General features: G+C 47.1%; 6 protein-coding genes and 1 long non-coding RNA gene across 7 annotated transcripts; 4 read left to right on the top strand and 3 right to left on the bottom strand.

Moving 5' to 3' along the window:
• Window positions 1-446: 446 nt before the first annotated feature.
• On the bottom strand, window positions 447-2681 carry LOC100831082 (uncharacterized protein At4g14100). The gene is made up of 2 exons (XM_003559096.4): window positions 2114-2681; window positions 447-813 (listed from the first exon to the last, which is right to left on the bottom strand). The coding sequence occupies exons 1-2, from the start codon at window positions 2607-2609 to the stop codon at window positions 635-637; spliced, it is 675 nt and encodes a 224-aa protein (XP_003559144.2). The 5' UTR covers window positions 2610-2681; the 3' UTR covers window positions 447-634.
• A 1341-nt stretch (window positions 2682-4022) lies between these two features.
• Window positions 4023-4891, top strand: LOC100838562 (chemocyanin). The gene is made up of 2 exons (XM_003562261.4): window positions 4023-4348; window positions 4425-4891. Exons 1-2 carry the CDS (start codon window positions 4162-4164, stop codon window positions 4625-4627), a joined length of 390 nt encoding a protein of 129 aa, XP_003562309.1. The 5' UTR covers window positions 4023-4161; the 3' UTR covers window positions 4628-4891.
• A 1048-nt stretch (window positions 4892-5939) lies between these two features.
• On the top strand, window positions 5940-8082 carry LOC100836116 (basic transcription factor 3). The gene is made up of 6 exons (XM_003562253.4): window positions 5940-6096; window positions 6245-6312; window positions 6415-6563; window positions 6687-6743; window positions 7250-7288; window positions 7702-8082. Exons 2-6 carry the CDS (start codon window positions 6245-6247, stop codon window positions 7860-7862), a joined length of 474 nt encoding a protein of 157 aa, XP_003562301.1. The 5' UTR covers window positions 5940-6096; the 3' UTR covers window positions 7863-8082.
• Window positions 8083-9197: 1115 nt separating this feature from the next.
• On the top strand, window positions 9198-10013 carry LOC100830777 (macrodontain-1). Its single transcript, XM_003559095.2, has one exon. The coding sequence runs from the start codon at window positions 9198-9200 to the stop codon at window positions 10011-10013; it is 816 nt and encodes a 271-aa protein (XP_003559143.2).
• Window positions 10014-14091: 4078 nt separating this feature from the next.
• Window positions 14092-15902, bottom strand: LOC100830467 (oryzain alpha chain). Its single transcript, XM_003559094.4, has 2 exons — window positions 15237-15902; window positions 14092-14344 (listed from the first exon to the last, which is right to left on the bottom strand). The coding sequence occupies exon 1, from the start codon at window positions 15556-15558 to the stop codon at window positions 15238-15240; it is 321 nt and encodes a 106-aa protein (XP_003559142.1). The 5' UTR covers window positions 15559-15902; the 3' UTR covers window positions 14092-14344; window position 15237.
• LOC112271863 lies at window positions 15517-16660 on the top strand. Its single transcript, XR_002965360.1, has 4 exons — window positions 15517-15656; window positions 15993-16046; window positions 16128-16221; window positions 16305-16660. It is a non-coding gene; the product is annotated as an uncharacterized LOC112271863 (long non-coding RNA).
• Window positions 16661-16739: 79 nt separating this feature from the next.
• LOC104581928 (ervatamin-B) lies at window positions 16740-17654 on the bottom strand. Its single transcript, XM_010231103.1, has one exon. It carries the CDS (start codon window positions 17652-17654, stop codon window positions 16740-16742), a length of 915 nt encoding a protein of 304 aa, XP_010229405.1.
• Window positions 17655-24039: the final 6385 nt, after the last annotated feature.

Below are 24039 nucleotides of genomic sequence, written 5' to 3'. Positions count from 1 at the left end.
AAAACTATGACAGATAGACAGAGAGAGCCGAATTAACCAGCTTCGTTACGTCTTCACGGCAAAACGTAGGTTGCCTGGAACTTCTTCCCCCTTTTCCCCCGTTCTTTTCTCTGTTGATCGGACAACGTTTTGTATTTCCGTTATGTTTCGTAATGGAAAGGGAAGAGATCCCGCCGTGTTGAAAAATGTATCCATTCCAACCCCAGCCCTTCTCTTTTTTTTTTTTGCGAGAACCTCCTTCTGCTTTTCCATTTCTTTCTTTTCTCTTCAAAGAGGAGTGAAGTGTACCGTCGCTATTAAAAATCCATAAATTTTGTTTTTGTTTTTGTTTTTTGTATAGATCACATGTTTAAGAATTTCTTCATGATTAATGCATCTATATATACATGCATATTTTTTGAAAGCTTCGAGATATCATTTTCATTTGAAAAATCCGAGCTTCAGACTGGTGCACACCGTTTCACTTACTGGGTCAGACAACGCAGTGCGCCACAGAATGAAGACAGGTTGATCATGCAATGTAGATCCATGTCCTCCCAAAGCATTGGCAATACAGGACAGGAGCATATACAACCACTCAAACACCAAGGGACTGCCGCGTTCTCATCAACAGCCATATGTACTAGTAGCACTGCTAACCTCTCAGCATTCTGATCAGGGGGGTAAAGCTCTCTTGGTACCGATGATCAGGTTCAGAGACGAGTGTGTTCTTCGTCGTTCCAGCGTCCTCGGCGAAACAGTATTCGGGCGCCTGCCATTCTGCATCTTCCAGCACTGCCCCCGCCTCGAAGCTCATGACGTGCGCTGTCCTCCCTGTACATTTGCAAAATGTTAAGTGTGCTCTCAAATTACAGTCAGGAGGACACAGTCATGCAGCCAAGTTCAGTGTTCAGTTCAGGCCTCCGTGGGTTTTCTGTTTAATCTCTGGACTAGCAAAGCCAATGTGCATAGGTGACAATGCAGGGTTCAATACATACTTGCATGGAGGCATGTGCAACAGAAGTAAAAATGATTACCAGTATAAGAAATTTTGGAACTTTTTCAATTTAATCTTGGTAATAAAGCTCGTCGATCTTGAACACAGCAAGACAGACATAGCTCAGGAATACAGTTCGATCTTCAGAGTCAGCAGCAAATTGACATGCTCCCCTTCGACACAAACTGCTGGATCTCTGTACGATTCCATACTAATTGATTACCCTTAACGAATGCATTGTTCTTATCCTTTTCTGTTTGAACTGTACCAAGTAATACATTGTACTCCCTCCGTCTCGTATTAAGTGACTCAAATTTGTCCAAATATGGATGTATATATATGCCTAAAAGGCATCTAGATACATGTAATAGAAAGTCACTTATTATGAGACGGAGGGAGTATGTAGAACGTCGCCCTGCTCTCTCATCAATCAACAGAAGTACTAGGCTACTAGCACTCTGCAGTCTGCACTTGAATCCTAATGGGCAATGGGTGAGTTACTGAGCTACCTATCGATCAGACCCTAACCACATAGGAGACTAAAAAGATGGACCAAGTGTACGATTAACCATGCCAGCAATGCCCACCAACGGAATCACAAATCACTAATTCAACCGATGGCACATATAGGAATCTTTGGGATCAGCAGCAAACTGGCATATAATGGATGCGGGATACTGCAGGGGAAATATGACTGATAACTAGTACTCCGTATATGAAAACAGTCCACAGATTCCTATGGCTGCTAAATTAGTACATCGACTGAGAGTGGTAAATCCGAATCTTCCTTGAGCCAGCTTCTGAAAGACAAACCCAAGCCAGACAAGTTGCAGAAATTGTGTGCCTTAGTGACAGTGAGTAGTGAGACTTCACTACATTTGTTTGTACCCTTGACCACGAATTGCTGCATTTTCTACATTGTTCTCTATCTATACAGATTTGATTCTCATTCATTAATAAATTGCTCTTATCCTTTCTGCCTGACCTGCAACTGTCATGTACTCATGTTTGTTGCATCGGCAGTCTTATCAACAGAAGTAGCATAACGAATGCAGCATGTCTTAGATCGTTAACGAGATCACAAATCATAATCTATGCTGCCATTTGAGGCCTTGAGCCCACAGTACACACTATTACCTGTGTAGAAGACCCACTTGACGGGGCGCCGGGTGCCGACCTCCTCGTAGTAGGTGATGAAGTCAGCCTTGGACCAGACATGGCAGTCGAACCCGCCGTCGACGTCGGGGAAGCGGCCGAGGTAGGCGGCATCGCCGGCGGGGGAGGAGAGCCAGTCAGGGCGGAGGATGCCGACGCCGACCTGCGCCGAGCGGCAGGCGCGGCGGGCCGGGGTGTAGAAGAAGGAGGTGCCGTTGTTCCACTCGGCGTCGTAGTAGGGGGACTCGGAATCGGCGGCGAGCTGGTAGCGGATGACGTGCAGGTTGCGGCCCCCCGGCCAGTCGTACCACAGGTCGGCGAGCGAGAGGTTGCCGCGGTGGGTCATCAGGAGCTTCGCGTGGAATTGCGGCGGCCATGGGGTCGGGGTCGGGTCCGGCGAGCCGCCCGTGGGTTGGAGGCAGAGGAGGCAGAGGAGGAGGAAGGGCAGAGGCTTCATCATCTTCTTCCTCTCCTCCATGGTCGCCCAGCAAAATTCTCAACAAGCGGCTGGAACTGCAGAGACCGAGATGGGAGTGGTTGGGGATAGTTCGAAGGGTACTGGTGTCATTTTACTTCTCTGATGGGTCCATTGCGGCCCAGGTCGGATACTTGCCCATGGACAAACTAATAGCGGGCCGTTGTTAGCCCACTCTAGATTCCGGCCCTATATGTGCTAATTCTCAAAAAAAAAAAGACGTGCTGCTAGTTGGAATTTGGAAGCAACTAGCGCCTCTCTCTCTCTCTAAAAAAAAAAAAGGAAGCAACGAGCGAAGAGACCGGGCAGCTAACTAACGGTCCCCTACAGCTTTGCAAGTGCATGCAGATGTAGTACCAGACATGAGGCATGTATATGCAACATATGTTGTGTTACTCGACGGCGACCTGACCTGGCCGTCCAGTGTACATGCAACTGCACGCGTGCTTTCGTGCAACGGCAGGATCGTCACTAAAAGTAGCAAGCAAAGCAAAACAAAGACCACCAGTATCGATCACCCCCTGTAATCCATCCAATAGCTATGCCGGCCGGCCAGTTGAGTTTCACGGGCCAAATTAAAATGTATGCATTACATGCATGTACAGGCCAATACATAAATCTAGATTACATGTAGTCGTGCCTTCAAAAATTTCAAAGACAGACAGAGAGAGACCGGCCATTGCGCGCGGTCCAGTTACGCGCCACTTGGGTGAGTACTGCTAGTATTTTCCCACGCTTCCAAAGGTCCTTGCACTACGTGCGTTAATTAATTTGTCTTCTATATCTTGGCTTATTTTTTTTGCATATATATATGGATATGGGAAGGCTACTTAACTTTAGTTATTATTACTCCGTACTCAACTATACAAGCAACTATCAAAGCCCGATTATCGTCCAACATCGGTGAGTGCGTACGTACGCTGTACATGTTCGACCGGCCAGTTGATGAGCTTCACATGCTAGAATATGTATGCATGTATATTTAATTTTACGCACCAGAGATATTGATTATACGTAAGGAGGCTTGGTGCGCGGTCCAATTATACTTGGAAGCCACTTCTGCGACATATTTTTCACACGCTAGGGTTGGGTACGTTGGGTTGGGTTGGCGTCGTCGCGTTCTTCAAAGGTTTGTTGCAAGTTATTCTTCTCGTGGAGGACTCGCTTGTCGCCGTCGATCCATCGACCGGGTCCAAAAAGTAGTGTCTCTCCATTAAGATTGTTGTCGTGTGGGTTGTTGGCCAACCCCCAATCCCACCATTGCTAAGTTGCTGCATGCCATGGAATGAAAATAGAGCTCTCTCCTTTTCCCCCGTGCTATCGGACCTACTCGTACTTAATTACTGCCCAACTTCCACGTCTTCCACTCCGGCCAACCAGCTGCAACAACACGCGCCTATAAAACCACACCGGCCACTCCATTGCTAACCACCCAACGCACCCAGAAGAAGCCCCTCTCTCGCTAACTTGCTCTTAGTACCATTTCTGCTCTTACGTACGTGCAGCTAGCTAGCTCTCGATCCATCTCAGCAGGGAGTACACTAGCTAGTAAACAATGGCTGCGCAGGGAAGAGGCAGTGCTAAGAACATGGCCATTGTTGCAGTCCTCGGCATGGTGGTTGTGCTGGTGAGCGCCGGCATGGCAGAGTCGGCGGTGTACAACGTGGGCGACAATGGCGGCTGGACCTTCAACGCCAACTCCTGGCCCGCCGGCAAGCGCTTCAAGGCCGGCGACGTCCTGGGTAATTACGTGCATGCATACATATGCAACTTAAAAATATAGTCGATTGATACGAACGTAATGCAACTGTAATGCAGTGTTCAAGTACGACTCGACGGCGCACGACGTGACGGCGGTGAGCGCGGCGGCGTACAAGGCGTGCGCCAAGCCGGCGCGCGCCGCCAAGGTCTACAAGTCGGGCTCCGACCGCGTCACGCTGGCACGCGGCACAAACTACTTCATCTGCGGCGTGCCGGGACACTGCCAGGCCGGAATGAAGATCGCCGTCACCGCCGCGTGATCTCCCATCCTCATCCTCATCAACGTGTCTGCATCATCATATATCGTATGCTAACAATTAAAATAAAAGGGCTTGATTAATTCGACCGAGTATATGCAATATATGCTCGATTGATCAGTGTGTTTTTACCCATTTGATTTTTATTTTGAATTAATGTCGTGTGGTATGATCAAATTAGTGAGGGGGCTTGATTTGTACCGATCGATGTATACGTGAATAAAATGGCATGCTTGGATGCATTCCAGTGATTGACAATTGTTGAGTTTACTTATTCCATTTTTTCCAATCTAGTCCGTATTTGTGGTATTATGAATTATTATTTTGACCCGAACTACGGCAGGCAAAAACCAACCTGCACAACTTTTATTAAACCAAAACCAAAACTTTACAGGGAGTTAGGGGGTTGGAGGAAGAATATACAGGGGTTACGACTTATTACAAACATTTCGCCAAATGAGACATCATGATCGCCCAGTCCACCATGAGACTTTGAGACGCAGGGGAGCTGCATCTGTGAGCCCAAGGAGCAGCATCCGCAAAGCATCTATCGATCACAATGTTGGCGTCTTCAAGAACAGCATTGAAAACCATCGCATTTCTCCTTTTCCAAATATTCCAAAGAACGAGTAGAAGAACTGAAGAGTGCACCCTGTCTGGTGGCTGCCGACTAGAGGAGAGATCAACGATGTCGTTAACCGAAGTAGCATCAGGATGAATCGATTGAAGCGCCGACCAGATCTCCCGAATCGATTGGCAATGAAGAAGCATGTGGGAAGTTGTTTCCGGGCGGTCGCAGAACGGGCACTTGTCGGAGTTCGATGGCCCACGTGGGAACCGTCTCTCGTTGGTGAACAGCCGGTTTTTGCAAGCCAGCCACATGAAGATCCTGCGGCGGTTCGGGGCGAAGCTCTTCCAGATGACGGAAGCGGCCGGGTCGTCGCGTTTATCTGCAAAGCAAGCCGAGTAAGCAGATCCCGTGGAAAGGAGCTTGCCGTCCAGCCTACTGACATGTGAGTTCTTCCTGTAAATTCAAAACCACAGTAGCCAACAAAATTTGCAAGTCGCCAGGGGTGAGTGTTTTTTTAGGAAAAGATGTGATCATGCTAGTGTGAGGTTTTTTTTTCCTGAGGGCATGCGAGTGTGAGGTGGTGCGCTCGATAGGCAGATGCAATTTGGACTTTGGAGACGAAGAAAGCGGTGCAAGGCTCTGGACGAGGCCCACTTGTCCCTTAAAAGCCCACCTTACAAGGCCCAGCCCTCTCTCACCAGCCACCAGGGGCCTACCAGAGCAAAAAGCAAAATGCTCAGGGGCTCACACACAAAATCGAAAACCCTATAATCCCCAACAAAAACCTACGCCGCCGCCGCCGCTCCCTCCTCCTCCCTCGCTGCTCTCTCTCGCCTAATCCCCCCGTTTCCGGCTCCCCCCTCGCCGGCGCCGCCGCCGCCGCCGCACTCCGTCACTCAAGGTCAGTCACCATCCTCTATCCGCTCCTCAGTCCGAGATCACCGGCATCGAGCCGAACAATTTTTGGTTTGGATCGGTCCAGTCCGCCCAGATGGCTAGAGATCTCATTGCCCCCGAGACCTAACTACCCCGTCGGGATTTTTTCGCAGATGAACAAGGAGAAGCTCATGAAGATGGCCGGCGCCGTCCGTACCGGCGGGAAAGGCACCGTGCGCCGGTAAGCCCTCGACCCCTTGGTCTGACGCAAATGGTGTGTATACACGCCGGCTGTTGCTGAAACTGAATGAGCCGCCTTTCGGGTTTTTTGTTCGTCCTCCAGGAAGAAGAAGGCGGTGCACAAGACGGCGACCACGGACGACAAGAGGCTGCAGAGCACGCTCAAGAGAGTGGGCGTCAACACCATCCCGGCCATCGAGGAGGTCAACATCTTCAAGGACGATCTCGTCATCCAGTTCCTCAACCCCAAAGGTTTGTCCATTTTATTTTGTTGGGGCGCAATATGCGTTCCCTGGTTTATCAACTCTGGCCTGATGTATCATGGAAATGGAGATTGCTTAATTAACTTGTTTGTCTGCTGTCCTGTCGATGCAGTGCAAGCGTCCATCGCCGCAAACACATGGGTGGTCAGTGGAACTCCGCAGACCAAGAGTATGGATCGCCTCGCTTCTCGATTTGATCTGCAAGTTGTAGATTTATTATACTCCCTCTGTCCGGAAATAAGTGACTTGGATTCGCATAGATTCTTATACGAATCCAAGTCACTTATTTCCGGAGGGAGGGAGTAGTTTGGAAGGCCATTCAGCTTTTATGGATGCACTGCATTAATGCAACAATGAACATTCGTTTACAGCCACTCGAGATTCCTTGATTGTGGTCTCCTAGTAATATAAGTCAACTGTGATAAGTTGGTAACATGATCATCACTTAACCTGCTGCCGTTTTGGATATTGTTTTTAATCTGGGATTATCATTTGTTGTACTGAATATGCCATTTTTACGCATCAACTCGCTATATTTGAGGGTTTTGCGGCGGTGACGTGCCTGCTACAAAAAATAGAACAATAAAGTCTCTACCCTTATTTATGTGTTCCCTTTGAATTATTCTGTTCCTCTGGCTCTTTTTTGTATACTTAGTTCATTGTTTGACTTTGCAGAGCTACAAGATGTTCTTCCTGGGATCATCAACCAATTGGGTATGCTACTCTTTGGAACTTAGCAAGACCATCTTATCAATACTTTAATTTTGTAATTTTAAGTTGATTTATATATCTTTATTAGCAATACCAGCCAATCCATTGTTTAGTATTTATACATCTTTATTATTGGTCTTGTCATTTGTCTTACGTCACTTGTCGTTTTCCCATTATTAGAGTTATGTTTCCAACCTCATATCGCTGCATTAGTCCAACTTTATTTTCCTTGTGTTGTTTAGCACAAGCTGCCTACTGGCCGTCAGAGCTAATGCTCTTTGCTTGTCACCAGATTTCTTTCGCTCGTGTTACACGTGGATGCTTGTTCCATAAAAGGCAACATATAATCACAAGCACGAAACGTGTATCTAGTTTGCTAAATACTAGGATTCTAAGACCAACTCGTTTTTTTCCAGGTCCCGACAACATGGAGCATCTGAAGAGGATTGCTGAAGAGATGCAGAAGCAGGTGGCTGCTGCAGGCGCCGCTCAGATCAAGGAAGAGAACGATGACGATGTTCCGGAGCTTGTTCCTGGAGAGACTTTTGAGGAAGTAGCCCAGGATACGAAAGCCTGATTATACATTCCGTCAGTAGTGAATTTTACTTGACCCCACATGTTACGAGGTCATGGTTTTCTATGACGGCCCTCTTTGCTCCTCTCCTTGGCCATCCATCTGTATTTGCAGTTGGAAACTTTTAGTTTCTCGAAGTTTTTATCCAAGTTATGAATGTTGAGATGCCAATGGAATCCTTTTTAGCTTTTTTTTTATGGTGAAGATGCTGGTTGGTTCACAATATACTTGAGCACACCTGGGTTTGCAGAGTTTCTGAACATTGTCACCGGCGGTGCTGAATATTTCTGCTGTGTAGATCATCAGATCGATTATGCCTGCTCAGATTTTTTGTATCCTGATCATTGCAGCATTCTAACTGTTCAAATTTGAGCGAGTGCGGTGTAGTTTAAAGTGCTTCTGATCACAACAAAATACCACCGGCTATCCATGTAAGCTCTTGCGCGTAAACCATACACATTACTGAAATATAGACTCCGGATCAATAAGAAAGCTGCGCAGTACCAACTGTTAGCTCAAGAAAAAGAAAAAAGCCCCTAATACCTACCAACATGGGCCAATTTCAGCCCATGAATAATAACCGGAGTGGTATTCGTCTGATCTGTAACAGGCTCGTCTCTCTCGTATTTCTCTTTCGTCGAGTTATCTTAATTTGCTGATCGGAAGGCAAGCGATCAATGTGTCAATTCCTAAAATGTAGTGCCATCATCTATCAGGGCAAGAAATCTGACAAGAACACGGCCGGAAAGCTTGCTTACCATCTCTACAAGAGTAAATTATTTGGGATCCTGGAGAGGATCAACTAGGCAAGCTCCATGTAAATTCCTAAATGCGTCGTGCAATCCGTGCAAAAACCTGGAGAACAAATGTATGGAAAGCTCCCAGGTTATCTTTGGGATCCCGACGACCGGACGATCCTGTATAGTATATTGAAGCACCGGCCGGGGCACAGCATCGAGATCACAAAGCAAAGACTCGATCGATACAATGGCAATGGCGGCTAGAGTACTGCTGGCCGCAGCCGTTCTCGTCGCCGCCGCCGTCGTCGTCGTGGCGTCTTCTTCTCCGGCGCCGGTGAGCGCGTTCGCCTTCACGGAGCACGACCTGGCGTCGGAGGAGACGCTGTCGGCGCTGTACGAGCGGTGGCGCGCGCACCACAAGGACCACATGCCGCGCCGGCACCGGCACCGGCACGCCGGCGCCGGGGAAGACGACGGCGAGGAGAAGGCCCGGCGGTTCTCGGTGTTCAAGAAAAAGGCGCGCTTCGTGCACGAGTTAAACAACAACCATGGCGGCCCACGACGGCCCTACAAGCTGGGCCTGAACCTCTTCAGCGACATGAGCAGCGAAGGGCTCAAAGCCGCCGGCTATGGCGGCTGCGCCTACCCCTATTACGACAACAACAAGCTGCCGCTCCACAACAAGGGCAACAACAGCAAAAATGTCTCAGCGGCCGTGGTGCTAGAGCCGCCGGCGCAGAGGGACTGGCGCGTGAAGGGGGCCGTGACAGAAGTCAAGAACCAGAACCCGTGCGGCGGCTGCTGGGCGTTCGCGGCGGCGGCCGCCGTGGAGTCCCTCGTCTTCCTCAAGACCGGCAGCCTGATTCCCCTCTCAGAGCAGCAGCTCATCGACTGCGACACCTCGAGCCCCAACAAGGGCTGCAACGGCGGCTCCGTGGCGAAAGCCTTCATCTACATCTCTTCCACGGGGCTGACCTCGCAGGAGCACTACCCGTACGAGCGCAGCCAGGGCCCGTGCGAGGCGGAGATGGACACGCCCGTCTTCGCCCGCATCTCCGGCTTCGCCTCGGTGCCGCCCTTCGACGGCGACGCCATGCTCCGGCGGGTGGCGGTGCAGCCGGTGGCGGCCGTCATCGCCGTCAACGAGAACGTGTTGACGGGGTACACCGGCGGCGTCTTCACGGGGCTGTGCGGCAGCCCCACCGTGTGGCATGCCGTCACGGTGGTCGGCTACGGCACCCACGACGACGATGGCGACGGCACGAGCTTGAACTACTGGGTGGTGAAGAATTCGTGGGGGCCAAGCTGGGGCGAGGGCGGATATATTCGGATCAGCAGAGACGAAGGCGGCAACGATGGGCTCTGCCGCATCCTCTTCAACCCTCTCTACCTCTCTTTGGGGGAAAGTCTCTAACTAGTTCTAAACGTGTCTTCTTAGATACTTCCTCCGTCCCATAATTCTTGTTGTTGTTTTAGTTCAAAATTATACTAAAACAACGACAATAATTATGGGAGCGAGAGAGTACATTCTCAGATTAGCTTCTGGGACAAACGGTGTAAACATATCATGGCTTTTGATGTTTAATGAATAAACTGATTCTTTTATTGGACTAATATGTTAATGATGCTGAAAATTAATTCCGCTGTTTTTTAGTCTTTACTTGTGTGGATATTTTGGAATCGCGAAAAGTTACTTCTACCCTCTCTGGAGCAAAATTTAGTACTCCTTCCGATCCATCATAAGTGTCTCGGATACAAGTTTATACTAACTTTCTACTAAATCAAAGACACTTATTATAAATCAGAGGGATTAATAGCTAGCTACTCCTAAACAATTCTTCTTAGATACTCCATTCTTAGGTAGATTCTTCTTGGATAGATTCCTAGATATAGTAGAGTACTGCTGCAAATCCTTTATGCTATAGGGTTCTTCTTAGATTCCTACGTACATTAGAGAACTGCTATACATACGAATGTAAGATCTTTAATTAGTTTGATTTTGTCAGATACACAACATTTTACGGTCAGTGAAAATTTCGTCGTAATTTTATCGTAGCAAAGCTATCTATCCCGTATGTAGTAATTAATACTACTTCTTCGCACGTAATTCGGACTCGTGGAGTTTCTGATACATAGTCGGACAACTCGAGTCCCTCTCTTCGCGTCAATATGTATTTCCCCTGTGATTACTCAAAAAGAACTTAATAGTGAGATAAAGATGATATTTTGCAATACGATGATCCGTTTCGTATCCAGTGAAAACCAACGTAGTGATCTGTCGGTCGATCGACAAAAGACATCATAGATAATAGTTGGATTTCCAAAGATGAAAAGCCTTCCGTTCTTCTCAGATTCTTTTGCACCGATGCTGACACCACATTTTAGGATTTGCAGCTGGAGAGTTTTAGTTTCTCAAAGTTTTTATCTGAGTTATGAATGTTGAGATATCAACGGAATCCCTGCTGGTTGGTTCGCAATAAACTGAAGCACACCAGGGTTTGCAGAGTTTCTGAACATTGTCACAGCTGCTTAATCTTTGTCACCGGCGGTACTGAATATTTCTGCTGTGTAGGGTAGACAATGCTCGGAGTTAATTCAAATTCTGATTATTGCAGCGTTCTACTGTTAAGATTAGAGTGAGAAAGGATTTCTATATGCACATACTTACTAGTTACTGCTAGGATTAGGGTAGCAAAAAGGCTAATTATGACCAAATCCTTATTGACTTTTGATGTTACAAGTTTCGTGAAACAGCACTGGCTGAATTTTCTGAAATTATGGACCCACTTTGCTGTGGCGTTAGAGTTTTGTCTGGAAATCAAGGGCCTGGCCGAGTATTGTCCTCTTGGGTTGAGTCTTTGCAGGACCTGGACAATTCATCTCGTCTGAATCTCTTTACATGGTATCTTGGGTTATATAATTTGCTGATTCGATCAATTAGGCAAGCGACGTGTCAATTCCTAAAATATGGCGTCATCAGCACTGCAAGAAGAACAGAAGGCTTCCATCTTTAGAAGTCCACAACCTACGCAGGGTTTCACTGGATACGAAACCGACCATCAATTTACAAAATATCATACTTACTACTTTATATTTTATATGCTAGTAGCCATTACACAGAGAAGTTACCCGTGAAAGTTGTTTTTTGCAATCACAGTTGGGGACGTCCTCACTTAAAACATGCGTTCCATACTAACAGAGGAAGTAATATATATCAACTCAAAGAGAAAGAGAAGGGCTCATCCCGTAAAGAAAAAAAGAGGGGCTCGTCCCGTAAAAAAGAAAAAGAGGCTCGAGTTGTCCGATTATGTTTCGAACTACAAGTCCGAGTTCCATGCGGAGAAGTAGTTTCGCTAGGTTGCGGCCGATACCTCATGAAATGTCTTTCGAAAACGATTTGTTGGTAGAGTTAGGTGCGAAATAATACTCTCCTGTCCGGAAACAAGTGACTTCGATCTGGACGCAGAAAGTATTATAGATTGATTACGAAGTGCCTGCTGAGGTCTTGGTATCTAAAAAACTTTGCATTTCTGAAATCCCATATCCTCCCCGCCTTCTCTGCCTCTGTCCGCAGTTCCCCAATCCCCGCAAGCGGATGGCGAGCGGTACGGACGGGGCGGCGGCGGAGCTCCTGCACCGCGAGGAGCTCGCCATCGACAGAACCCCTGCCTCTTCCCAGCGCTGGCTGCAGAAGCTGGGAGCGCCCCACCAGTACCTCGTCTTGCCTCATCCTCCTCCCATATATGGCCGCTTCTGCCACTTATTAGCCGTCCTCGCGCCGGGGCCGCCGCCGCGCCGTTCTCCCGCCAGCGCTCTATCCCCGCCGCTTCCCTCCCCAACGACGCCGGCTAGGACCGCCTCCACAAGGTAACTTCCGCCTCCGTCGTGCTACTTGTTTGGAAATTTATCGCGTCCTGAGATTTAACTGCGATATACAATGTGGTTTGTACTCCGTATGAATAATTGTTTGGAAGAATATCTGTACTTTGCACTAGGCAGTTGCTCTGGAAACATTATCATCTGATAGTTTACAATGAAAAACATCATCTTTAACAATATGACCGACGCACAACCATCAAGTTGCAGATAGGTGAAACGATGCTGTAGTGGCTCGTTGAACTATGTGAATTCACGTTTTATCTTCTCGTGAAATTAGCAAGATAGAGAGAAAGGAGACCAAGTGCTTGATTTGGCTACTTGCCACATGAATGTTGTTGTGATTTCGTTAGTGTACACTGTCATTTTGGGCTAGCACTTGACTCTCAGCTGGAATGAAGTTCCACTGTACTGCCTGACTGTTTTGATGCAAATATTCTTGGTTTTGTACCATAAGAAGTCTAAGACCAAAAAAGCTATATGTATCCTGAAGTTTCAGCAATATAAGTCATTGTCTTAAATTGCAATTTTTCAGCCTGATGTTGTTCATTTAGTTATCTGGAAAGAAAATAACGGTAGATGCATTATTGCTGATTGTTACTTTTAGTTAGTCAGCCTTGAGCTCTGTAGTCCTAGCAATACCTCTGAAGTTTAATATCTGCATATGTTTTGTTTGCTTAGGCTGTTCTCACAAGGATAAACAAGAACACTAAAGAATCTCACAAAGCTGGCTCTACTATTCTTGCGAGGGAGCTGATTAGCGAGCCACACTGCTTTTAGATCCATCGGGTGATACACTGCAGGTGTACTGTGAAGTCTGTAGAACCTGTTCTTGCTGTTCGAAAAAACAGTCCTGGTTGGTGGGAAGTCCACAGGTAATGGAGTGTCTATATTCATGTTCAAGCCTTTGGTATCTAAATCAGAATTGCTTACGTGTTTCCACACCTGTGCCGTTTATCAGGATTTTGTGCTGGTGGTTGTGCCGCGGTTATGGATTCTGAAACTTCATTGCTTTTTGGCCGCATCGTGAGTTATGAGATCAAAATCGCTAATTCACCAGCCAGTAGCCCCCGCTGCGGTCGCTGGGGCCGTAGCCGACGATCGTCATGGCGTGCCAGTCGGTGTTGTTGCCGCAGGGCAGCCAGCAGTGCTCTCGCCGCCATTGCCATTGAATCAGTACGTGTCTTTGCTTTGAGATGATATCGAGGCTGTGGCACGGTCCTTGAATATATACAGGCCAGTCCGGTCATTGGGATCGATCCAGTATACAGCTTTCCATATATACATTTGTTCTTCAGATCTTTGCGCTGATGGCATTGGCACAACGCATCTTAGGAAGTAGTTGATCATCCAGGATCCCAAATAATGTTTCTCTTCTGAAGATGGTAAGCTTTCCACGTTCTTCGCATATTACTTGCACTGTGATGACACCGCATTTTAGGAAATTGGGACGTTAATTGCTTGCCTAGTTGACCCGATCAGCAAATTAAGACACCGAAGGATAGAACTTTCGCCATTTGGTCTCCTGGAGCAAATACTCTGCTGATCGGGAAGATGTGGCTGCGATCGCGTGTTCTGCAGGCAACTTTGGTTATGTGTCCGTGCGGTTGTAATGCTGCAGCCAGAAGTTTATTCATTCATGCTTTACTTGTATCTTGCATACATCTGAACAATCTTTCTCACTGGATTTGCTTTCTCATTTCATCTTCTGGAGATGCATACATTTTCATATCAGTTTTATTACACAAGCAATCGACACTAAAATTGCCAAAGCTAAAAGACTTCCAGCAACACACACAAGTACCATATTCAGCTCCACCTGTGCTTCAGCTAATGGTGCTACATCCAGACTTTCTTCAGGGATGGCACCTAAGTAGTAAAAAGTAATGAATGAGAATAAAAAAATCAATCTTGTAATGGCTTGACAGTGATGATAATGCAGAGGAACCGCTGCTAGTCTGCAACCAACAGGAATGTTTCCAAGAGGCTATTTGGCATCATGTCAAATGACAACAGATGGTGACATCGTCAATAAAAGAAAAAACGACATATGGGTTCACCAGCGACTAGTAGCACGCTATGATTTTTCTTTCCTTTTCCCCTTGAGTTAATCTTGTTTCGGCCCAAACGCAGAGAAACTTAATGTCCATGTTTGATGAACCTGCTTGAAAAAAATGTTTTTTTTCCTTCTATTACATTCATCAACCATAAAACCAAACTCTCTTGATCGATTCTCTTCCATACTGCACATCGGTCGGTAATAGAATCACTCAATTTGAGAAGTCTCCTGTGGTGCAATGGTGGGTTGGAGGACTCACCCACTTAATTAAAAAGTCAGGAGTATCTTCCCCATGTCGAGAAAAGGAAAATCCAAGTCACAAAAAACAAATCCTGATGTAAGAACTGAAGGTTACAGTAGTAAGCAGAATGAGTTGCCAGGCTAATCATACCCAGATGTTACTAAAAATCCTCACATACTTTTGGTTAACTCTAGAATATTGTATAATCAGCTAACATATCCTACCAAGAAATTTTATTTGTAAACGCCTAAACGGTTTCATATCATGTCCCTCTGTACTTGTTTATGGATGCTGAAACCCTATTACCGTTCCTCCTCCGGCCACTTTGATGCAAATGGATAAAGAAATCAAGGAATCACTTACCAATTACTCCCTCCGTTCCTAATTGCACTAAAACCTTTAAAAACGGAGGGAGTAGAAAGAGAAGAGCGAGACGAGATGGGTGCTTATTAATCAATTACCTCAGCAGAAAGCGCCGAACTCCTCGTGGGTGAGGTCGCTGAAGCTGTTGAGGCCGAGGCGGTACGAATGGACCCCGGCGTCGGCGGCGGCGTTGTGCTGGTCGATGAGGCGGAGGTTGCCCTTGAACACCGCGTAGCGGCGCTCCTCCTCGCCGGCGGAGGAGTACGTCTTGCCGTGGGTCGCCATCCACTCCAAGAACATCCGCCGCGTCTCCTCCTCGCTTCTCCCCTCCCCCCCGTCTGCCACCGCCGCCAGCGACACCAGCAGCAGCAGCAACGCCGCCGCCGCCATGGGAGCCGCCGTGTAGGAGCTCCGCCTCATCTCCGCTAGCTGCCGCAACCCAACGGACGGGATTCATCAGTTGAGAGAATTGGGGAGTAGATGAGATCCCATTCGTCTTCTTTCCTTTTGAAGGCAAGGTTCGTAAACTTCTATTTTCTGCATTGCGTTTGCTAGAGAAAAATACCTCTTGTGCAATCTGTTCTATATTCTGGAAAAAGGTGTCGACCACCAAATGTCCAGTCATCTTTACAAGAGGATAATGCACATTTCTTCTATCTACAAGTTACATCAATGTCTCAATGTTTTATCCAAGATTATTATTGTTTTTATATGTGGAAAAAAACTCTTGATAAGATTTGCTGTGAATAATCTTAACATTGCAAAGAGTTCTGATAAGATTCAGCCTTGTCTTACTTATTCTGAACAATCTATGCTATCAGTAGATGTGATTGGTTTGCTATTCATCTTGATAGGCGAGGTACTTCTTTCAGCAGCTACTTTCAGGATTCAACTACTGCCACTCCATGGTACGTTTTGCTTGTTGAAAATCTTCATAGGAAACAAATAGAAGAAACTCAAGTATCCATGAACTGATACTGCCAATGCAGGAAATTTGTCACCTTGATCTTAAACTGGAAAACACCCTCGTCGATGCGAGCCCAACACCTCTTTGTGAAAATCTGCGACTTTGATTACTCTAAGGTGCTAATATAATAGTTGATGTTCTCAACATTTTCTTTCCTTGTGCTAAAATTACTTATCAACTTGGCCTTTGTGGTTTTCAGTCTGCTTTTGCTGCATTCTAAACCAAATCAACAGTTGGCACTCCGGCATAGATAGCGCCAGAAGTTCTTTCAAGAAAAGAATATGATGGCGAGGCAAGATATTCCTCATTCTAAGTTTGGCAATATTCAGTTAATCGCTGTATTTGCATCCACATCTTTTTTTTTCCGGTAAAGACAAGGTAAAAATATAGGTAGGCATAGCAATTAGTAAATGAAGGAAAACTAACTATATGTTTTTATCTTTTTTTGTCCTTGATGGATGTTGTATTCTAAATGTTGTTATCTTCGGAAGAAACCTTTTTTAAAAGATGTTTGGTGGTCGTCAAATAAGACCAAATAGAGGAAGTTTTGATACATGTATTCAAGTGTATCATTTTATTTTGTCGTTCCATTGCAAGTTTGCAATGCATGGACAAGTAATTGCTTATTTCGGGGCTAGAGACTTTTCCCCCAGAGAGGGTACATAGCGTTGTAGAGGATGCCGCAGACCCCGGACTTGCCGCCGCCGTCGCGGCTGATGTGCATATACCCACCCTCGCCCCAGCGCGTCCCCCACGAGTTCCTCACCACCCAGTAGTCCCCGTCGCCTTGGTGGCTGCCGTAGCCGACCACGGTCATGGCGTGCCACATGCGGTTGCTGCCGCACGGCCCCTTGAAGACGCCGCCGTGGTACCGCATCATGACCGTCTTGCTGATGTGGATGATCGTCGCCACTGGCTGCAGCGCCACCCGCCTAAGCATGGCGTCGCCGTCGTTGGGCGGCACGAAGGCGTAGCCGTTGATGCGGGCAAAGACTGGCGTCTCGAAGTCCACCTCGCACGTGCCCTGGCTGCCCTCGTACGGGTAGTGTTCTTGGGATGTCAGCCCCTGGGCGGCGATGTACTTGAAGGCGTTCGACCTGAGACCGCCGCCGCAGCCGATGTTGGGCTTGGCGGTGTCGCAGTCGACGAGTTGCTGCTCCGAGAGGGCTACGAGGCTGCCGGTCTTGATGGCCACCAGGGACTCCACGGCAGCCGTCGCCGCGAAAGCCCAGCAGCTGCTGCACGGGTTCTGGTTCTTGACGGCCGCCACGGCGCCCTCCACGCGCCAGTCCTTCTGCGCCGGCGGCTCCAGCCACGCGTCCTCCTGCACGCCGCCATTGATGTTGTTGTTGTCGTCATGGGGCGGCGTAGCGTTGTTCTCGGGGTAGACGCAGCCGCCATAGCCGGCGGCATTGAGCTCCTCGCTGCTCATGTCGCTCAAGTCGCCGCCGTGCTCCGTGAAGGGCGGCGCCGGCGCCGGAGAAGAGGACACCACGACGACTAGGAAGACGCTCAGAACGGCGGCGGCCAGCACTGCTCTCGCGGCCATTGCCATTGAACCGATAGATCGAGTACGTGTGTCTCTGCTATCGATGCTGTGGCACGGTCCTTGAATATATACAGTGTTCTTCGGATCTTTGCACTGATGGCATTGGCACAACTAGTAGTATGCCAAATAATTTTTTCTCTTCTGAAGATGGTAAGCTTTCATCGTTCTTCGCATGTTACTAGCTTGCACTATGATGACACCACATCTTAGGATATTGGCACGTTGATTGCTTGCCTAGTTGATCCGATCAGCAAATTAAGATAATGATGGAGAGAACTTTCGCCATTACTCCAGGTCTCTGTTGGTCAGGAAGACGTGGCTGCGATCGCGCCATGTCATATGTCATGTAGGCAACTTTGGTTCGATCTGCCCCGGTGGCAACTTACCTGCATAATGACAGGTTTAGTCCACGGCACTGCAAACTTTAGCTCGTTGCACGGCACTGCGGACATTTTACTCAGTACTCGGAGAGTAGCTCGACTCGTTTGGTACTCGGCTCGTTAGACTAGAGCACCTCCTGAAACTCGTTAACACTAAAGAGCTTAACAAGCCGAGCCAGCGAGACTCTTGAGCATGCTCGTTAGCTCGTTATCTGGCATCTGGTGGACGAACCAAACACAGTAACCCACGACTTGTTAGGCCCAGCACACCCTTCCGAACGGCCCAATTGCCTGAATGCGGCCCAAGCCCAAGACTCGTTAGGTCGGTCGGGTCTCCAATCTCCTCGTCTCGTACTCTCGTCAAAGTAATATTAGTCTTATTAGTGCTTCTGTATTGTACTGTATGAGGACACCGAAGCTGTGTAATGGTTGCTAGTCTTATGAGTATTTGTGTTGTAGCCTGTAATGGTTATTAGTCTTATTTGTTATGGACTTATTATATAATGTTGTACACATGCTTTGCTTGTCATTTTTTCTGCATAGATGTTGTCCATTTTTTTCACCGCTAACGAGCGCTCGCGAGCAGTAAACGAACCGAGCCGAACAGGCTTTGATGTTCGTTAAGGTTAACAAGCATAACGAGCGAGCTCTTAACGAGTCGAGCATGCTCGTTAGCCAGGCCTACTCGGGAGCAAGCGTTCGCTCCTTATACGATTCTATTAAGATAACTGAAGATAAACAGAACAATGATACTAACATAAAGTTGAGATTACTACAGCCTGACGTTGGTTAAAACGTTGAACCTGGCCAGGTTGGATATAAAAAGGCAAAGATCCATACAATCAGCAGATGCAATATGATCAAACCAAGATCAATCTATAAACAAAGCATGGAGACAAAAAATTAGCAATTTCATTGCGGTGATCTTAATCTTGTGCGGCAGCTCATATGATTTGTTACTGATATGCTAGTTAAATACATGGACGCTTGCTGAGGAATTATTAGTGTCTCAAAATATATATCAGTCCAATCAATCATAGTCAAAAGAACGTGGGTTCTATATACCTAATGTATTGAATAAATACTATACATTAATTATATAGGAATAATCTCTCTGGAGTATATATATGGTCGTGGATGGGAGGCTGAGACTAGGGTTTCCTCGAAAGATGGCGACTGAAGGTGGGGTCCGTGTGGTGCACTTGGCTCGGGAGTGCGGGCCTGGCTCATGGCACAAGGTGGCCCCCAGTTCTGTCGGTTCTGGTCTTGGAAGAGCTTTCCCTTAATGATTCCACAAGTAATTTTCCGTAATTGCAAAGTATCCACACATAAAGACTCAAAAACATCAAAACTATGAATTTTTGGCATCATTAACATATTAGTCTAATAAAACAATCATTTTACTATAAAAAAGATATGTACACTGAGGAGTGAAATGCATTTCAGCTTGTTCTAGCCCCCGTCCCTGTACTTACGTTTTGAGCTTCTTATTTTACATTGTGTTCCAAAACAGAGTAAAGTAAATTCTTCAGCACACTGGATGAAAGAAAAAAAATTCTACCAGCTGGGAGCTTCACTAATCCAACATCTAGGATAACTCGGGTGACGAATATTAGGTGCATGTAAATGAATTACTACGTCCGTCCTAAAATAAGTGTCGCAATTTTGTTTAGATGCGTTGTATAGATTCACTCATTTGGGAAAAAAAATATGCGACACTTATTTTGTGACCGAGCGAGTAGATTGCAAAAATTGTTAGTGTCCTCTAACATAAGAGCTCTTAATTTGGTTTTTCCGCGGAAGCTAACGTAAGAGCTCTCATACCACAAAACTATAGTCGAACAAAATTGTGAACAGCTTTCCGGTGAGTATGGGGATGTATGTGAGATCCAAATTCAATTCGTCTTCTTTCCTTTCTAAAAAAAAAATCCTTCTTTCCTCTTGAGATTTTCCATGGACAGAACGCATGTAGTAGCACCCCACCCAGCAGGCAGGCTAGGCATTGTTTGGCACAGGTCCTCTCCTTTCTTCTGAACCCATCGTACGTGTGTTTCAGCAATAAGCTAGCACCTCTGACTCTGAGTCCAAGCTTGCGTACCAAGTATTTAATTTAAGTATTGATCAATTGCTGGAACATATGAACAGCACCTAATGAACATGATGATCGCAGGTAGAGATCCTTTTTCGCAGGATATATAGCCAGAATAAATTCAAGTGCTTCCCCGCAAAAAAGAGAGAATAAATTCAAGTGCAGAAGAACTTAGATGGAAGATCACAGAAATCAATATTGACAACGTTGAAGAATTTATACCCTTTTTTTTTGCGAGTGCTGAAGAATTTAGACCTGACGGAGTAAATATTCTAGCCATGAAACATAAAAACGTTAGCTGCTGATTGCTAAACAAGATCATGCAATTCGAAAACAAAGTCAGTTGAACCTAAAGAACTTACACGGAAGATCACAGAAACCGTGTAACCTGTATGGGGACTACTCACAAATAATAGAGTGAGCATAAGACAGCGTGGTATGATAAAAAAAAAATTGTGTTATTCCCGTGATGCGACGTGTATATATAGTGTCGTGGATGGGAGGCCGAGACTAGGGTTCCCTCGAAAGATAGCGACAAAAGGTGGCGTGTGGTAATGATTCCATAAGTAATTTCCCGTGTGGTTGCAAAGTATCCACACGTACAGACTCAAAAACACCAAAACTACAAATTTTACTACAAAAATGATATGCACACTAAAGAGTGAAATCCATTTCAGGCAGTAGCACCCCATCCAGCAGGCAGGCTAGGCTTTGTTAATTTGGCACAGGTCCTCTACTTCCTTCTGAACCCATCGTACGTGTGTTTCATCTAAGCTAGCACCTCGATCTGACTCTGAGTCCAAGCTTAATTGCATGGCAAGTATTTAATTTAAGTATTGATCAATTGCAGGAACATATGAGCAGCACCTAATGAACATGATGATCGCAAGTAGAGACCCTTTCTCGCAGCACCTAATGAACATATAGCCAGAATAAACTCAAGAGCAGAAGGACTTACATGGAAGATCACAGAAACCAATATTGACACCATTGAAAAATTTAGACCTGACAGAGTAAACATTCCAGCCATGAAACATAAAAACATTAGCTTCTGATTGCTAACGAGATCACGCAATTCGAAAACAAAGACAGTTGAACCTAAAGAACAATTTTTTCTGAACTAGGATTACCAAAATAACTTCCAGTTGATCAGAATGCATAAGCAAGATCATGCAACAACAAGAATCAAAACTGAAACACACACATATAGAGCTGATCAACCAAGCAAGCATATTAGTTCCCTGTGAGATAAAACTCAAACATTATTGCACATCAGTTCTCGCCCATCCGGGGACGACATGAAATTCTCAGGTGTCAACACAAGGAAACGGATCGAAATAAACAATTGTACAACAACAACAACAAGTCTGTGCACTCGATCGGCCCATGGGTACAACAACAGCAAGCATATATGGCGTTTCCCGGCTTCTAGCTAGTCGACGCTGCCGGCCTCTGGCTCTGGCCGCCATTGGCGTTGGCGGCCGCTGCGGTAGAGGAAGGACCCGCGGGCGCCTCGCGGACGTCGGTCGCGCGGACGCGGGAGATCTTACCGGCGAACATGGCGTGGAGGTCGGCAGAGTACTTGATGGTCCAGTAGTCGGGGTTGCAGGCGGCGATCACCCTCGCCGGCAGCCAGATCAGGAGCCAGCACCTCTCCGTGATCATCACGTACCTCGTGCGCACGTACACCGCCGTGCCGGACGCCAGCCGCCGCGACGCCGCCGCCGGAGGCGAAGACGACGATGACCCCGCCGCAGCTCCCTGACGGGCCGGCGCCGGCGCCGAAGACGACGACGACCCCGCCGCAGCTCCCTGACGCGCCGCCGGGTTCCTTCTGGGCCCCGCGGTCCTGGACGCCGACGCCGATGGCGGCGGAGGGCGGCGGCGGAGGGCGGTCGATCCTCTTGAATGCGGGGGAGAGAAAATAAGGCGGCGTCTTGTCGCCGGCCGACGACGAGGACGAGGAGGAGGAAGGCTTGGCGCGTGGGGCGGAAAACTGCGGCGGCGCCATTGTTGCTTCACGGCGGCTCCTCGAGACCTCGATCGAGCGCGCACCTCCGCCGCCGCCGGCGGTTCTGCTTCTATGTTAGGGTTTTCGGGGGGGGGGGGGGGGGGGCTTGATTTGACGCCCAAGGGTTTGAGAAAACAGCTATAGCGGCAACCACCGTCCACCGCCCCTGGGAACTAGTTAATCACTGGTATTAGCGGCTAATTGCGACGCTAATCCGCGCTTCCTTTCGCAAGAGCGGGGGTCAAAGTTTTCAGTTTTCTTTCCTAGCTTGTTTCCTTCTCTGTATGAGCTGGAAGAACGTGCTGACGTAGGAGGAGCTCACATGTGAAGTGGACTCAAGTATACAAGTTGTGGGGCCGATCGGTTGTGGGGCCTGGCCCCTAAAAATCATGAATTTGAACCCGGGTCGTCACTCAAGATCGCCTTCGGCGAGCCGAGCCTGGCTCGGCCCGAAATTCCGGCGAGCTGGTTTGGCCGGCTCGGCTCGGTCCGGCACACAGCTCAGGCTGGTTCGGCGAGCTGGCAAGCTGGGCAAACAAAACAGCGGCAAAACAGCACTCGGGGACCTCACAGGCAAATAGCAGCAGCAATCAGCAGCAAAACAGCAATTTGCAGCCAAACAATACAGCAGCACACAGGCAAAACAGCAGCAGCAATCAGCATTCAGCACAGCAGCAGCAATCAACAACACACAGGCAAATAGCAGCAACAAAACAGCAGCATCAATCAGCATTCAGCACAGCAAAACAGCAGCTATCAGCACAGCAAAACACCATAATAACAAGTCATACAAGTTCAACACATCAAGTCATACAAGTTAAACCGCATAACCAAGTTCTTCCATGACATGGAGAAATGACACCATAAGTTCTACAAGTTCATTAAACATAAACGAGAACATGAACAAAAGGTCTTCAACTTTCTTCACAATTTTGGCCTCCACTCCAAAGTTCCAAGTCTCTAACTCCAACCACATCGAAGATCTATAATAGAAATTGTGAAATATTGTAAGTGAAAGTACCAACTAAATGCAATTAGTAGTAGAAAAATTCTAGCTTTTGTTTTACTTACTAGTAGTTGCTTGCCATTACGCTTTTAGGGAGTTTGATCTTCTCCACATCCTCCTCCTCATCTTCCTCCGCCTCCTACATTTTGTGCAAGTTAGCAATGACAATTTGTAGATGTAAATATTGTAAGAAAAACATAAATTATATGAAACCATACCATGACATTCAAGTCTTTGTGGGACCCTTTGATATAACTTGCTCCACACACCAAAGCCTCAACCATGATCGGTTTTAGAGAGCTGCGGAAGTCATCAAGCACCCTTCCACCGGTGCTAAAAGTAGACTCCGAGGAGACCAAGCTAGCTGGGACAGTCAAAAACCATTCTAAATGAGTACTCATGGACAACGATCATCTTAGCAATAAGCTCCTTCATGATGGCATGATCATACCCAGGTGGAACAAGAATTGGATCACCGGAGCCACTAGTAGCATTGGCTGCCTGGAACCCAAGACGTGTTTGACTTCAAATCCTCGCTAGGTTATTCTTAAATTTTTGGCATTTCTTCATATGCCTATTGAGGGTAAGGTACTTGATCCTTGAACATACTTATATTCCTTAGCACAATGCTTGCAAATAGCCCTCAATTCCCCCTCTAAACTGCCTCCCTCCTCATATGGCTGCTTAGTAAATACCCTCCAACACGCAGCGTTCTCTCGGGATTTCACTTTCACCCCTTCAACTTTCACACCCTTCCCTTTCTTGTGTTTCTGGCCTCTCTCATTACCTTCATATGAACTCACAACCACAGTGTCTTGTTCTACTTCATCAGTGCCACGGGAAAGCCCTAATGGATCACCCTCAGACATGATATCATCAGAGTATTCTTCATCCATAGG

The sequence above is a fragment of the Brachypodium distachyon genome, chromosome 1 (genome assembly GCF_000005505.3).
Source record: "Brachypodium distachyon strain Bd21 chromosome 1, Brachypodium_distachyon_v3.0, whole genome shotgun sequence".
Taxonomy (NCBI): domain Eukaryota; kingdom Viridiplantae; phylum Streptophyta; class Magnoliopsida; order Poales; family Poaceae; genus Brachypodium; species Brachypodium distachyon.
This window is presented reverse-complemented; position numbering and strand designations above follow the sequence as displayed.

Bases quoted from the DNA above. Each gene is read 5' to 3' on its own strand.
- LOC100831082 (XM_003559096.4), bottom strand. From the start codon at position 2,609: ATGGAGGAGAGGAAGAAGATGATGAAGCCTCTGCCCTTCCTCCTCCTC. The intron at 814-2,113 runs GTAATAGTGTGT...GCAAATGTACAG, and splicing joins CAAGTGGGTCTTCTACACAG to GGAGGACAGCGCACGTCATG.
- LOC100838562 (XM_003562261.4), top strand. From the start codon at position 4,162: ATGGCTGCGCAGGGAAGAGGCAGTGCTAAGAACATGGCCATTGTTGCA. The intron at 4,349-4,424 runs GTAATTACGTGC...ACTGTAATGCAG, and splicing joins CAAGGCCGGCGACGTCCTGG to TGTTCAAGTACGACTCGACG.
- LOC100836116 (XM_003562253.4), top strand. From the start codon at position 6,245: ATGAACAAGGAGAAGCTCATGAAGATGGCCGGCGCCGTCCGTACCGGC. The intron at 6,564-6,686 runs GTTTGTCCATTT...CTGTCGATGCAG, and splicing joins CCAGTTCCTCAACCCCAAAG to TGCAAGCGTCCATCGCCGCA. The intron at 6,744-7,249 runs GTATGGATCGCC...TTGACTTTGCAG, and splicing joins TGGAACTCCGCAGACCAAGA to AGCTACAAGATGTTCTTCCT.
- LOC100830777 (XM_003559095.2), top strand. From the start codon at position 9,198: ATGAGCAGCGAAGGGCTCAAAGCCGCCGGCTATGGCGGCTGCGCCTAC.
- LOC100830467 (XM_003559094.4), bottom strand. From the start codon at position 15,558: ATGAGGCGGAGCTCCTACACGGCGGCTCCCATGGCGGCGGCGGCGTTG.
- LOC104581928 (XM_010231103.1), bottom strand. From the start codon at position 17,654: ATGGCCGCGAGAGCAGTGCTGGCCGCCGCCGTTCTGAGCGTCTTCCTA.